Source organism: Hippichthys cyanospilos, chromosome 18 (genome assembly GCF_059441005.1).
Source record: "Hippichthys cyanospilos isolate Australia breed blue-spotted pipefish chromosome 18, RoL_Hcya_1.0, whole genome shotgun sequence".
Classification (NCBI taxonomy): domain Eukaryota; kingdom Metazoa; phylum Chordata; class Actinopteri; order Syngnathiformes; family Syngnathidae; genus Hippichthys; species Hippichthys cyanospilos.
Window position 1 is genome coordinate 4,794,611 of NC_142386.1, and position 16,531 is coordinate 4,811,141.

Consider the following 16,531-nt stretch of genomic DNA (forward strand, 5'->3'; position numbering starts at 1 on the left):
CTCGCATGCACAGGAGCAGCTAAAATGCATTTTTAATTCGATTTTATTATAAGTCTTGTCAGGGCGGCACCGTGCCTCAGAGTTCGAATCATGACTTGGGCCTACCGCTGTATAGTTTACATCTTCCCTTGGGCTTCCTTCCACATATTGAAAACGTCCTTGTCTGGTTACTTGAAGACTATGTTGTCTACAGATACAGTATGCTCTAAACCGGTGACCGGTACAAATGAAGAAAAGTGCTATAGCTAATGTGTTGGATGGACATTTTAATGCATGTTATCAGAACCACTTTACAGAAGGAATACTCATGAAAAGCTTGTAAAAGGTTTATAAATTGATTTCTATTTTCTTTTTCATTACAACAGTAATTATAAAAATCAGCAAGCAATTCTGCACAGTCGATAGAAGTGAATCAAATGAATGGTGATGAATTGTAACCATCCCTACTAACATGATCTCTTCTCCTTCTGTTTTTTTTTTTCACTCTGATGCCCATTGCCATGTCAAGATAACAACATGGATCAGGGCAATTTGAAGTGCAACGCCAGTCGAGACGACTGCCTGACGTTCTTGGAGTTGGGAACCGGAGGATGCAGAGAAGCGGCCGATGCCAGCGGTTCCCTGCTTGGCATCCTCCACACAACCGCCCCCAACGGGGGTGGAACCAAAGACCAGCTGGAGCCTGGAATCCTCCTCGACGCCCACCAGCAACGGCAGGCCCTCTTCGACGGGTCGGGCACAAACGCTCAGAAAATGATCAGACTGGAGAAACAGCAGCAGGACGTCGGCGTGTTTAACATGGAAGACGATTTGGCGCTGCTGAGCCAGAATATTGCCGACCTGGAGAACGTGTCCATGTCTGTGATCAACACCTCCGTCCTGCCAAACCTTCCACTGCCTAACCTTTTCCCGCAGAACATCAAACAGGAAGGAGACTTCTCCCCAACTTCCTACGATTTGACAGGCGGCGGCAGTCGCCTGATCGAAGACAGCGAGCTTTGGAAAGACCTGGACCTTCCGGAATCCCTGCCGGATATCAATGACTTTGAGTTGGGTTCCGAAGTTGCTCACCTGAATACCATCCTGCACGAAGGCGGCGCGCCTGTCGAATGCTTGCCAAAAGTGTCGCAAGTGCCCAACGGCGGGAACTGTCACAACGCCAACGGCGGCTGCCAGCAGCATCACGCCATGCTCCTTCACCCTCACCAGCAGCATCACACTCTGCAGCACCAGGTTCACCACCAGCATCAGCAGCCCTCCTCTCTTCTGTCAAGTGTCATCATCAAGGAAGAGAAAGACCCCGACCGCGCCTTCGGCCACGTCGGTACTCCCGGTGTGGTCAAACAGGAGAAGAGGGAGCCTGTGTTCTGCCAGTCGCAGTGTCTCCAGGGAGACACGGCTTCGGTTCACTTAGGGGCCCCGATGTCCTCGTCCGTGAGCGTGGACGCTGCGGGCTACCGCTGCAGAACCAACGTGGCCTCCAACATTACTCAACAGGACCGGAAGCCCTTTGGCATGCACTCAAATCCGCCCTCTTTGGGCAGCAGCTGGATGCAAGGGGACGGGTACGGAGAGGTGGCCGTGATTCCAAGGGCTAATGACGGGCTCCCCAACCATAGCTTGTTGACGTCATACCCGCTCAGCTTCTCCGGGTAGGGAACATTTTGCTGTTTTCTCTACTTTGTTCCATTTGCGCTTGTCTGTGAAGGATTTGCATGGCAATTTCTTTCCTCGTTGGGCTGGAATAACGAGGTGTAGAATTGCACCGAGGTGATATAAGAGCCCATTCAATCACGTTGAAATTATTCTCAAATACGGAATAAGATCAAGATAAGGTGCTGACCCTGCATACAAATCAGATAGGATTTCACGGATACGATATCACGGATTATGGTAAATGTGGCCTTCCGGGTGACGTTTCAAGAATTGGTTGGTTTGGCATCTTCTAAAGAAGCTTAGATTAAATTCAGCATGAACATTTGGAATTGTTAACACATTTTAATTGGAAAAAATATAGAATCTTGATTCAGTCTCCAATATGATGTGAAAAAAATACATGTGGGTGTTTGGTCATGATGAAATCTAATTTTTGCTTTCTGCCAAGATCCAAAACAACTTGGTTTTAGTCCCTGAATAGAAATTGGCTTAAATTTGAAGTAAAAACATCACATGGGGATGTTTATGATAAAACCTCTATTCTGTCATGTGAAACTCACCTAGATTCATTTTGCGACATCTGTGCATATTACTTGGAAATGTAATTCGCGAAGGTAACAAACATAAGAATTCTTTTTGATTTGACAGTGGTGTTCCATAAAATTGCATTATAATACCGCCCTCACAGGATCAACGTTTATTTGTTAAATCAGTCAATTTGATACAACATGGATCTCATTGCATTGTGCAGCTGTATTGTAGACTTTGTTTATCCCATACAAACTAAAAACAAATGCAGTGTTTCCTCTATAAATTTTGGAACTCTGAAATAGTGTGGAAAAAAATATTTTTTATTTCAGTTGAATTGCTTCATACAGAGACTGAGGGCTTAATGAAATGGCCTCAAAAGTCATGTTGGTCTTGAAAAAGAAAACAAAAACACTCCCTGAGCAAAGCTAAATCGATTAATTCAGGATTTTGGGACTAATCTTTGTGTAAATATCAAAGGTCTTCACTCTGTGAGGCAAAATAGTACAAATAACATTTACTAATATTTGACTTTTGACTGAGTTCTTCATCATGGGTACAACATCATGTTGGCTCTTTGTGCCTTTGCTAAATTGCTAATGTCTTTTTTGTATGACTAGATACGTATTTATTGCTACAATCTTACTTTTCAAATCTCTTGACTCTCTGCCTGAATGTGGTTTTAGTCAGACTTCTGTGGAAAAGTCTACTGTACACCAAAGCACTCATTTTGGTTATTTCCTGACTGCATTTCACTTAAACGATTAGCATGCTTAGCAACCCCTCTTCTACCTTTGGTGAAAAATTGGATTATTTTGTAGGGTTGTGTATTTGTTACCACGAAGAAGAGGATTTCCATGACACAAATTGTCTGCTGCTCACACATTTACTTCTAACTTCTGTACTGCCATGGAGCACGTCAGTTTAGCGCCAAGCAGCGAAGATTTTACTTGTGCGCGGATTTGGCGATTTGAAATGATGTCGATCTTGGCCCCAAAACAATACATCATTAAGCCTTCGCAGTAGCGTCTCATATTTAGGAGGTGCGGGACACTGCTCCTAAATATATGTAGAGGAAACACTGAATTAGATTTAGGCACGAGGTTCAGTGGTTAGAAAGTAGATATACGTACTTTTTTGAAACCTCAAACAAATCAGCGCCGTGCTGCTGAAGTCAATTTGCTCGTGGTCTATCTCAGCACTTGACTTCCCCACAGGAAAGCGTGAGTGTACATTTGGAAAAGCGAAAGCGCTTTGCGCCTTTGGCCGCTTTGAAGCCTTGGCCTCTTCCGCTTTGACTCAGCACTGTGATTCTCTGGTTCACGCCGCTCAGCTTGTGGTGCAATTTTTGTTGTTGTTGTTTTTACCTTTGAATGTGTTGACAGAGCGCAGCACGCATTCCATCAATTAATTCCACCTTTTGGGGACTTCATATAGCATTTATCAGAACGGATTTGTACGTATGTGCACGTGTGTTTGAAATGATGTTCGAGAGTCAGTTGGACTACCAGACTGATACATATGGTTTAAGGTCAAATGCCCCCGTACATCAGTTTAAATTGACATATTGCCCCAACTTGTGATTGTATCGATGATATATTATCAGCTATAAGCGATCAGCCCTCTGAATCCTGATTGTGTAAAGTCTTATATGAACACTTTTTAAATTTATCATTTTAAAGGTTTAACATAAAAGACATTCCAGCTCTCTTAGGCTCTATGTAGAGTTTTGCAGGTTTGGCTTTGACGCGCATACCTCAATAAATCACCGCTTTTGCAGTGTATAAACATACGCATTGCCTTCGGCAATGTTCAGCAATTTTTTCCCCTTTTTTTATGCATAACAGTATGTGTATGACCAAGGGTGCACATATTATTTTCGTTCATATTTGGTAAGCATTCTTTCTTTCATTAAAAACAGTCTTAATATAGTTCTCAGCTTCGCTCACATTAGCATGTGCACACAGTCAGCCTGCATCCTCAAATGGTTCCTTAAGTACATAAATTATGATTTACACGGTTAATTTGGGATCCAATGACAACGTGAATGATCTCCTTCACACCTTCATGAGAACGATACGCAGCCGGTTTTGTCTGCTAGCTGAGCACATGAGCAGTAAATCTTTCATTACGTTTAAATGTGTGTCAAGCCATGGGACATGTTGGAGCCACTTTTCAGGGAAAAAAAATGGAACTCCGGCTCAGTTGTCATGGGTAAAAAATAGGTAGGGCAAAGGCGCAAAATGAAGTACATGATGTTATGCTTCAGGGATTTCTGTCACGCATGCGCATCTGCGTACCTGTTAGTTATATCCTTCTTTATGACGTCTCATCGTTCTGAACAAAAGTTACATTTTTGAAATATAGTCGTCATCCTTGGGTCGAAAATGTCTCAGAAAAGTGACTTATTATCGCTGAATTGGCAACACGCACTAGCTTCTTTTTGTTGCTCATGTAGAGTTCATAACGAAGCAGAATTGTTTGCATACTTTTGTATTGGAAGAACCGTTCGTAACAGTTTCTATATTTTGAAAGTCACGGGAGACTGTGGTTTTCAACCGCCCCGTAGTCATTCTAAAGTGTCATCAGTTTCGTTCTCCATCACGCCATGTGTCACCACACAGGAAGTGCCTTGGTTGGGGCATTTTGAGCGCCCTATGGAAAAGAGGCTCCAATGGCAATAGCTCTGCCCATCGGTGCGATCTGATAACTGTGTGCGAGGCGAAAGAGTCTAATGTCTAAAAGGCAGGCAGGCGCTTGGCGGTCCAATAAGGGCCAAGGTGAGGTGTCTGGGCCTTTTTGTGAGTTTCAGCGTAATCAAGTGAGGAGATGAGCAGAGTGCTTTTATCTCCGCCTGCTTCTCGCGCTATTGTTCAGTGCCTCCTCTCAACACTATTATGCGCCTGTCTCCCAACATGCGACTCATTGTTATGCCTATGACTTATGAACACGGGGTCAGCAAGTTTCTTAGCTTGAAATCAGTGAGATTTACAGCCTCAATACTGTATATAGGATATGATAGAATGCTGTGTGTATGCTTATGTATCGTGACGGACACGTGTAATGATCCGCCGCGGTCTGTTTTCTACAACGCTTGTTAGCGATGAGCTTGTAAGTTTTAAAATCATGCTTTGAATGACTCAGCCTTTTGTCAGAAATTGACAAAAAATATTTCTTAAATGATATAGAGCTGCAACGATTAATCCACATTTAATCGGTTATCAAAGTCATTGATATCCATCCTTTATGAACGTTTGCTCATTTCCAGACCTAGTTTGACTTAAAATTATCCCAACGCTTGGAATTTCAGCCTCCAAACAGTAATTGTCTGAAATTGTTATAAAACATTCATTTTTTTTGTGTGTGTTGAACGTGCCTTTTTCAAAACCTGTTTCACCATTTTTAAAAAGAAAGTTACTCATTATATTCAGATACAACGTCGCTGTTAAATGATTTTGGTTATTACTGCAAACATTTCTGTCAATGAATGCATCACTCTTCGTACAATATTATGCACATGCAAGAAGGCGGGTAATCCAATTGGCATTTATCCCAACTAGAGTTGTTTGACCTTTCCACTGAGTGTTAGTAGATGATTACTTGTTGCTCTTTGTTTAATTTTTTTTTACTGCTGGTGTGAATGTTAACAGAGCGAAAGTGGCCGTGTTGGTTATATTAACCAGGAAAGGCATGTGTAGACCTCATCCCTTTGACATAATTTGTTTGCATAAACTTAAGTTGTTGTGTATCCACATCCGCACATGCATGCGCAAAGAGGAAGCCGTGTGAGAGCCGAGGCTTTTGTGCAGCGGCCCGGTCAATAATTAAACCCGGCCAAGGCTGCGGTCTGTGTGCAGGCAGACGTTTATCCCCTCAGAGGCTGCTCAGTCTTGCACCTTATGTAACTGCGACGGGCTCTGACAGCTGGTTTAACGCAAGGGGGGTGGGACCGGGGGCACACAACAACTTGATAATGGCCTCATATCCTCTTGGTCAAGACAGGGCTAATGAGATTCAGTGCAGGCCGAAGCTTTGCTAAGTTTCCAGGTGACCTACTTCTCCTTCTGCGTCGACTGTATGGCGCGTCAGTCTGAAACTGACAACTCAAACGATGAATGCTTAGATTAGTTGCAAACCAATATGGACTATGCAAGGTAATGTATTGCGTAATCATCAAACATTTTCAGGAATTTTTAGGAATCCTTTTAGCTCAGTTAGCTCAATACAAAAACAAAGGAAAAAGTAGCCTTTTATTTTCAAATGTTTTGCTGCCAAATGGCTCGGTGGAGCCGTGGTTTGCAAGTCCGCCTCACGCTTCGGGGACCCGAGTTCAATTCCAGCTGGCTCCGGCCCTCCTGCGTGGGGTTCTCTCCGGGCACTCCGGCTTCCTCCCATACTCCAAAAGGTGTTTTGGACATGCTAAATTGTCCTTAGCTGTGATTGGGTGCATGAATGGTTGTTCATCTCTGTGTGCCCTGTGATTGGCTGGCAACCAGTTCAGGGTGTCCCCCGCCCATTGCTCCAAAGTCTGCTGTGATAAGCACCAGCAAGCCTGCGACCCACTAATACTGCCTAAAAATGGACAACCTGACAACATTACTCTGGAAACAGGAGTTCGAAACATTCCCAAGAAAGTACTGAGATGATTTGATCTGATTTGTGGATGAAACGTTTGTGAATTTCAGATAAAAACTATCAGTGCCCTTTCCGAAACGTTCTTTAAATGGAAACATGATATTTAATACGGTGCGACATTGAGTATTTTCTTTCCATGACTGACCTTGCTTTGACTGAAGTCATTTAATCTGCCACTTTGCTGACCCATTTGTCAGCCCGTCATGCGATCATTCTTTTTAAATAGCAGGCCCCCATGTCTGCATCTTGTCTATTCTCATCGTGGCTACCGCTAAGGCTTGGCTACTATTTTTAAACTCCCTCCAGCTTGCCATGAAAATACTTGAGGGTGCTGAATAGATGCCGCTGACATGACTTTGTAATACTTTTCATTTATTTTCATAGTAGTTTCGTCTTCAGGTGTCATTCCGGATTCGGAGGACATTCTTCATCCCACCCATTACATTTTAAATCGTCTACATTCACAATACTAAAACATGCAGTTTTTGACCACATTTACTTGTCCTGAGACCAAATCTGAAAAACAGTAAGAGAAAAGAATTCTTGAAAATAGTTTTAAATGTACTCAATAAGTCCGGAGTAAATAAAAATAGCCACTTTTGCGCTTTGTGCCGCTTTGTGTTAAACATGCTGAACAGGTTCGCCCATTTCCAATGATAAATAACCTGTCCGGCAATAAAGTTCCCCCACGTGTTTTTCAGTTATTCCTGCGTCACTTAACATGATGAGGATGATAAAGCAAAACAAGGTCGATGTGACAAGCATTGAGTCTGCAAAGGCGCAGGCAAGCGTTTCGACTCGGAAAGGAAATAGGCTCATAGAAACACATTGCATTGTTTGTATTGTGCTCATTTGAAAGAAAGGCTTGTGTCCTCTCCCAATAAATGTTGTATTTGAAGACAAGCCCTTTTCCTTATCAGCTTTAAAATGGTGTCACAAGGAAGAAACAAGTTATCTTTTAGATTGTCATTCCACAGGGTTGACTCAAAATAAAAAAATCTCCCAGAGTGGATCAAAACAGTGTGTACAAGTCTTTTCAAGAGGAATATTAATTAAAGAAATATGTATACCTTTTCATACTTTTGGATTTTATTTGTTTTTGTTTTTTGCACACAAGAATTACATCAACTGAAAAAAAAAAACAAACCCTCTCTCAAAGCTAATTAGAACAAGCTGAGATTAAAAAAAAAGTCATCTATGCACCCTTCCATTGACACAGTTTTGCAGGAATCAGTTTTGTGTTCCTGCTAACTAGAAAACAGCTGAGCTAAAAAAAGAGGAAAAACTACGCATTTTTTCACTTAAAAAAAAAAAAAAAGGATCAATCGCTGCTTGGGTCAAATTGCACCCGTATTGAGGTCAACTTGTATCTCAAAGCACCACTGTATAGCAAGACGACTGCTTGGAAAAAGTTGTTAAAATAACAATGCTAGCATTTCTTCCCTACTCAGGTGTCAACACAGTCAAGATTTACCGTTTGAAAGTGTACTGCGATGACCCGAACTGGGCCGCATTGTGGAGTGGAAACTTGGCTTCCGACGCCCCTTCTGTATCAGTTTCAATTACCACACGGAAGCCGTGTCCACTTCCTTTCCGCTTCCTTTAACCTCTTTGGGTTAGAAGAACAGTGTCTCGATCTGGCCGGCAGCCCGGCACCGCTTTGTGTTGTTTAGCTTGAGTCCAACTTGTGAGATTAGCTCTAGTTATCCGACACCCCTTCAGGGTGTGGGTGACCCCCGTACCCCCCAAGGCCCCTCATTCCCCGCCCTCCGCCTCTTGTGATGAGTGTCCTTAAACTCTTATTTTGGCAAATGTGATGTCATTTGAGCAATCGGGATTTCGGACATTGTTTCCATTTTCGAGCGAATGATGTGTGTGCTTTGGTTTATACGGTATATGAATATATTTTCTGCAGCCACGTAACATGCTCAACATACTGCAGAGAATTTGTCTGCTCTGTTTTTTCTTGTCCTTTGCTTCAGGCTTGTCTCACACAAATTGAAATTACCGTATTTTCTGCACTATGAGGCACACCTAAAAGCCTTCAATCTTCTCAAAAGCTTTTAGTTTTTGCAAAAACTTAATCGCCATGTAAATTTTTCAATTATTACTTCTGGCTTTCAGTTATGAATGTCTTTTTTATCATTAAAAATGTTATGACACTGTTTGAAAAATTGATATGCCATATATGCTACAATTGTGAAGCAATCTATATGGGGACACGGCGCCAGTTTTTGTAAAAGAAAGCACAATTTTATCACAAATTCAGAAATTAAATTTAGATTTAATTTTAATTTGAATTTCAGTAAATTGAATTGACTGCAACATAGGGATATAGTCTGTCTGCTCTGTGTATCACTTTCACTTAAACTATATCTAGAAACATTAAAGTAATTAAAAAAAAGTGACACTCATATTGCACGTAGATGTTTGTAGATGAATATTTCTAGATTTTCTCTAGCGCTCAGAAAATGAGAACTCAAAACTCCCCTTGTGCAAATCTGAATCTTATTTGGAATGATTTAACATAAACACAATGTATTTCTCTTAATCCAATTGAGAATAATGCATAATTAATATAGCGTGCATAAAGTGCATTTTGTTGGATACATAGTAATAAGCCATCCAATTTTTTCAATATTTTGTACGCAATCTCTTAGATTGTGACACTTTGTTTATTGAGGTGACTAAAAATGGATCACTGACAAATATAAAAATAAATAAATAAATAAAATGTGGAAAATACCATGAAAGATAAGAGTTAAAAGGGCAAGAAAAGTATAATTGACCCACATTCCGGCCAGGGCCAAAGTCTGTGTGTGCATGATTGTCCCACCTTCGCCCCCATTTTATGTTTACTGCAATAAAACACTCTCTCTGAACCTACTGTACTTTTCCATCAACCCCCCCTCCCTCCGCCTTCTCTCTCTCTCTTTTTTTTTTTTTTATTAACCATTGTTTCCTCTGTGGAAACTGTTGTCTTTTCATGCCATCTTGTGCAAGAGTCACCTTTGTTTGTGTTCTTTTTTTTTTCTGTCCCTCGTCCTATTGTTTTACCACAGTGGACTCAAGAAAATAATATAACACTACTTGCTTGCAAGCTGGCTTTTGTGACGCATTTTTTTTTTTCGTCATTGACCTGAATGTCTGTACAGTATGACATTTCTGATGTTGTCTTAAGCTTACTCATTCATCACACCAGTACTGACACATGAATGCCCTTTGGGTTGTTTGAGGATTGCCGATGTGAAAGTTTGCTTGAACACGTCTTTCAAATTTGGCCTTCGTTGTACGCCTGCGGTGAAGTAGGACATCCAGGTTTTATTCTCTTTGATCCTAACATTAATTTTACTGTCAATTTCTAGCGGGAGTGGCAAAGAACGAGCTTGTAGCAGACACAGTTTGCTTGTTGTTAGGAAATGGGTTCCCTATTTTGTATAATTCTCTTTGTGAGGAATATTTTGTGGTATCGTTTTAGCCCCGGGAAATTCACTTTTACTGGAAATTCAGCACAAAGGAAATTTACAGTGCGAGTTGAACAGCTCCGTATTGACCAATGATACACTGCATGAAGTTAGCACACTTGCTTGACAATGCCTAAAATGAGATTTAAAAAAAAAAAAAAAAAGTTGATGTCACTTTTACAAGCATGGACTTTGCCGCGTTGCCTCACATGACTAAGGTCACGACGGTTCACCTGCCGCACACTCCTGGCAACAAGAAGTGAACTAACTCGCGCCGTATCGTTCCGACTCGTTGCTTCTGATGTTTGATCTTCCTCTTGACCGCCGCTTGCTTGAATTAATGAATTACAATGACCGCTCGACCGTTTCTCGGCCGAACTCTCGCCTCTTTTGGAGCTTTCGCCGATGTCTTCCTTGTTCCTTGGCCTTGCATTGAGATTGCGTCTTTAGTCATGCGAGTATTTTTAGCATCTAATATGTTATTACGTGGGAAATATGTTTTTGTTTCATTTGGAAAGAATTGGAAGCAATTTGCACAGAAAATGAAGTGTTAGGTGTTTTGTTGTGTAGCGGTTGTGCCTGTCATGATGTTGTCAATCCGCACTGAAGATAATTGTGATTCATCTTCATAAGTTGCCATGCAAATGTGGAAGAGATGCAAATTAATCTAATTTTGTACCCATTCTGTTCTGGGCCCCACTGTGGGTAAGTGGTTATCACATCTTGCCTCATTTTTTAAAGTTCAAGATTTGAGTCATGGCTCAGGCAAGTGATTGGATTTGGACAGCTCTTTGTATCCAAGAAAACAATGATAATGTGTTATTTCGAATAAAATTGACATTTCGGAGAGCCTTGCTTTTAATTGTTTTGAATTATTTTCCCTCCAAAATCTAAACGAATTCTTCAACCTTTTCCTATTTGTTGAGTTTGTTTACGAATTGAAAACTTGCGCAAGGTATTTTGTATGCAACTCCCGTTTGCATTATGACCTCGCGAGACACGACTTCACGTCTTTGCATGAAGCTCTCCTTTGGATTCGTGGATCTGATCCTTTGAATATGCCAATCTGATCCTTTCAATTTTAGATGAATATGTAAATTAAAATGACTATATACCAAGCTACCAGGCAAAGCAAGTCAATCTGTGAGTCATCCGTGCTGGATTTAGTCAAGCAGCGAATTGTGCTTTTATGAGCTCTCATAGTGTATCTGGCTTCATTGTTAAGGCAAGATTTTAGTGATGTACAAATGAAGGTTTTTTGGGACAGTTGTGGACATTTGGGGCCAATTGCTTGGATTTTTTTTTTTTTGCTATATATATATATATATATATACACATATATATACACATATATATATACATATATAAAAGCTCATGATAATTTCAATTTTTTTCATCCCTTTTGAATGAAACCAAAGTCCCTGTCCATCCCTAATTTAGTCTGGGTCATATTGCTTTTCAAGAACTATCACATACACTCTTACTTATACTGGGTATCTGCAAAATGACGCTGCTGCAAAGCATAAATAACAGCGCGAGTGCGACAACCTCGCTTAGTCACGCACTTCGCTCAGCGCCGTTGCTATGGCGCTGAACTCCAGGGTCAGTTATATTCACCATTTCCAGTGTGTCTGATGCAATCTAGGATGAAGTGAGCATCGGACCATCTGAGATGGAAGAGTGACAGATAGCATCTGCAACCTGAAAGTTAAGACAGCTGTGCGCCTGTGATGGTATTTTTATTCGAAGAAACGCGAGAACATATCTTAAGACTTTGTCAGTATGTAGAAAATTGACGTCCAGCATTCCTATTACCAGTAGCTCCTCAAATGCACAAAAGTACTAGCTGAATGAAGACTAATATCGCTAGATTATCAGGACTAAACTTGTGGAGCTGCAGATCATTTTCTGTCCCTGCTCATTGTTAGTTGAAATCAGGGGTGTCAAACTCGTTTAAGCGTGCGGGCCGCATAGAAGAAAATATATTCCCGAGTGGGCCCGACCAATAAAATCGTATTTATATAAGTTAAAAAAATTCTAATTTATTATGCTTTTTTAATGTTGTCCAAAATAAAGTACATCACTATTAATCTTACAATACGATCTTAGCATCGCTATTAATCATAAAACAAGTTTTTCATTTATTAAAATAAAAAAAAAAAATCAGCTCATTTTTATGCTTTACAAAATCCTCAATCGGGATTAAACTAATTTGCGGACCAAATCTGGCCCTCGGGCGGTACATTTGACGACCCTGATGTAAATGGACAGGGTATTAAAAGTAATACCCTGTATTAATATTAATGTAATAAGTAAAAAGATAACAAATGAATGTTCATTTTTTTTCTCATGGTTTTCCCAGTAAAATCGGTCACATGAATGCATCATTACTGGCGTTCCTCTGTTTCCTTTCCTCACAAGATCATGGCCGTTGACTGTAAATAGACCCAAATATGAACTTGGTTGAATCACATCAACACAAAGTAAAGTCAGAAAGCTGGCGTGTCTCTTATGTCCGCACAATGTCTCTCTGACTCACATGGCCTTGTTGCATTACGGTGAAATAATTGTTGAACTTTGGGAGGATAAGGAGAGATGCTACTAATTGTTTTGTTTACATCCACTCCATCTCCGCTGTAGATGCTGCTTTTTTTCTGACTGCTGAAAGGATAATTTACCCCCTACATGCTAGTTGTTTTTCTTCTAAAAATAAGAATGAAATTGGCACACCGGATCACCTTTCGTCAGACATGTTTTGAACATTTGCTTCCTCTCCTATGGTTATTTCTGTCTTTGAACAGGCTACTTCATTTCTCTTCAAGAAAGTTAGTGAGACGTGCTTCAAGCCTCTGGAATAGATAAGAGACGAAAAAGATACTGTATGTAGTCACTGAGCGTTAATGATTGGCTTATTTCCTTCGTATCAAGCGTGTGTGTGTGTGTGTGCGTGTGTGCGTGTGTGTGTGTAGGCCAGCCTCATGATTAAATAAAAATAGGATTTGGCTCAATATGGACTCTGGGCTAAAGTCTGTTTTTCTTGTTTGCAACGTCCACAAAATGAGGTTTTTTTTTCTTTATAAGGACAAAAGCCACTTATGAACTAAGAGCCTAATAAGATAATTGTAAACAGTACTAAACAAAAACAGGTTTATTTGACTAAAAAACAACAAATCCTGGCCAAAACTTAACTATAAACAAAAGTAATAACAATCTTGAGCTCTGAAGTTGTATGTCGATTTTTTGGTTTTGACCTGAAAATACCGTCCATGGATTTTCTACATTTTTTGTCTGTAAGCATGAAGCTACACCATAGATACATTTCTGTTTAGCATTCTTTGGCGTAGCTTCGTTACCTCGTGACCATCTTATTTGTTGCCGCCGTTTCTAAGTGAGCTTAATGTTGGACCTTCTGAACAAATTAAGACTTAATTTGAAGCGGATTTGCAGTCATTGGTGCGATACGATATGTTTCATTTCGCATAGTTGACAAGTGCCAATTTGCTTTTATGTACACTACTTGAAAGCTGTTTACAATTAAATCCAACTAAATTAATTTTATTTCGGGCGGGGAAGGAATGGTGCTTAAAAAGAATTAAGAATATAATGTCTTTATTGTCATGGTATAGCTTATCGTTTGATCTCATAGACTCACTTGATGTTTTAAATCAAAAAACTAATTTGTGCGAAAATTACACAGTCGCCTTGTTCCATTTAAAATCTCACATTAGTGAACCACGTGAAGGCCTGTATGAGACCAAAATTAGAAAGCAGCGCTTCATTGTTCAACACTTGTCTGTTCTTTTCCAGCATGACTGCATGTTCAATGGAGCCATATCGTATCTCTGATTGTTCATTAGAAACATGCCTGTGCGCACATTTTCTTCTTGATCCCGTTGCAAGTCTACTGAATAAATTAAGAGTCTCGTAACTGTTTAATTTGTTTTCATGCGCTAGGACTTCGACTAGCAAGCAAAAAATGAACCCACGGCTTCCAGCCTGTGTTGACATGAACGACCTCGGTTTTGCTTCACGTTTTTTCGGTCCAGGCCATCACATGACCCTCTTCTGAATCATCTGATATGACAATGCTCCTTGATTTTAGTTAACTTTTCATTGAGTGGAATATTGAATTAACTTTGGCTAAAAATGTGCGGTAATAGTCCATTTGTTTTACCCCCAGACACTTCCTAGAATACAAATCTCCCACCCACCCGTAACAGGCGAGTTAAAAGGGCTCTAATCCAATATTCTAAAAGTATTCTTATCTCAGCCAAGGTCATTTTTGTAGCATAGTTTGTTTGTTTGTTTGACAGGAGGATTACGCAAACAATATGTAATTTAGCTACAGATTTAATGAGAAAAATGGTTATATAAAGTAGTGTACATAATGGTCTTCAAGTTGTTGTTAAAGATGTTTTCTCTTGGGAAAAACGACACTGAAAAAGTCTGCCATTTTATTTCAAAATTCTGGGTTAATATGACCATTCCTTGTAGTTATTCTAAGACATCCTATCCACTGTACTGTGTATGCCTAGCTAGCGATTTAGCGTGTAGCTTGCTACAATTTTCTTTAAATATACTTTACAGTGTCGAACAAAAATGAGCACGATCATTTAATTTTGTCTCGTCTGAAATGTTGTTGGATTAGTGTCCTTATGCAGTGTGCTGTGAGTGCACTTGTGTTAATTTATGTACAGACAGTAATGGTGGGAGGATGTAAATGCGCCTGTCCATTAGTCAGCGTTAGCCAGCGCTGTTCTACTGCTGACGCTTGTTTCGATACTCCCACTCGCTCGCATGCAGGTTTTGTTTTCCACCCTCACATTCAGATATAAAAGTTTAGCAGAGGCTTACGTATACTTGTCCGTCTCACTTCAATATAAACGTGCGTAGTGGCTGCACGTAACTATTGTCACATCACACGCTCCTTACTGGCATCCTACGCTTCATCGACCCCTTTCCTCCTTCGCCGCTATTCCATCATAAATGTTGCTGCTGTTTGGTTTGTGTGCATCACATGACAGTTATGCATGATTGACATTAATTTTCTTCATGTGATTGTAGGCGCACGGACCGCTTTACAATGAATAGCTTTTCACAATTTATTCCGTCTGGATTGCACTTGTGATGATCGGAGGCCGTTTGGGCTCTCAGCTACAGATATGGCGAGTACTAATGCAATTCTTTAAAACTAAGACAGTAAATATACATTCACGGTAGAATCATGCATGAAGGGTCATTCCAGAAATTTAGATTATTTTTCTTCCAGAATTCTTGAAAAGTCAGAGCAAGTATATTTACTCAGCATCTTTCATTATTTTGTATGTAGATTATTTGGAATTTGATCGGTAGGGCGTAAAAGTAGGCATTCAAATGTTGCCGTTTCGTGAAACACTCGAAAATTGGTAAATACTATTTGTAGAATGTACTGTATTTATTCCCTGCAACAGGACTCCTCATTTTGTTTCGCTGCGCTGTTTTTTGTTTAAAAAAAAACAAAACATGTTTTCAATAGGCTCAGCTGTTATCATTTGAATGTTTTTGTGAGAACAATAGTACCTCTGTCATGAGAGCTATATAAGTATTTGCTCAAGGTCATCATCTGATATGGGCCCATACATCAGATGAATTAGTCACAGCTTTTTTTTGTTTTACATACCTAATGCCCGAACAAGATTCCTGACATTCATCGTACCAAAAAATGGAATTGACAGTGTGTATATTAGGTAATGTGTGAGTGTTTGCAAGGAGGTTGCTAAGTGAAAACTAAATGAAAGCTAATAAGGACACTAGGGGAAATGGATGCTGTGAGCCTCAGGCCTGAGCCATCCATCTGATTTAAAAGACACAATGTGTCAGCAGCAAATTGGATCTGCAGGGAGCAAGGGAAGGTTCCCTGCTACACACATATAAACACGCACACACGCACAATTTCAAGAGTCAGAAAAAAAAACAAAAAGCTATGTTTATATATGCAGTGGCCCATTGCTCTTATAACTTATAAATAATTGATTTCATTGAGTTAAACATTGCTAAAATAAAGTATTGTGCAGTTTTTAGTAGTCCTACTCCATCATGTGCTCGGTCACTATATTTCAAAATCTTGCAGGAGTTCAATTTGGCATGTTGCCTCATGAAGTGGTGGCAATTTAATCAACTCCGTCATTTTCACGTTTAAACAACTCCGGCATCTTTTTGCCACAACCTCAACAGCTGGATGTCCCAATCACTTGTCGCAGACCACACAA

At 40.3% G+C, this 16,531-nt stretch overlaps 1 protein-coding gene and 1 long non-coding RNA gene across 3 annotated transcripts in view; one reads left to right on the top strand and one right to left on the bottom strand.

The window, feature by feature from the left end:
- Positions 1-16,531, top strand: part of LOC148408601 (glucocorticoid receptor-like) — a 36,908-nt gene that overhangs the window by 2,507 nt on the left and 17,870 nt on the right. For both annotated transcript variants that reach the window (XM_088440692.1, XM_088440693.1), the window contains exon 2: positions 509-1,652. In XM_088440692.1, the coding sequence (XP_088296818.1) occupies positions 517-1,652 (1,136 nt within the window). In that variant the 5' untranslated portion in view covers positions 509-516. The remainder of the gene's footprint in view (positions 1-508; positions 1,653-16,531) is intronic.
- On the bottom strand, positions 454-3,504 carry LOC148408602 (uncharacterized). Its single transcript, XR_015868562.1, has 4 exons — positions 3,318-3,504; positions 1,118-3,243; positions 841-1,026; positions 454-762 (listed from the first exon to the last, which is right to left on the bottom strand). It is a non-coding gene; the product is annotated as an uncharacterized LOC148408602 (long non-coding RNA).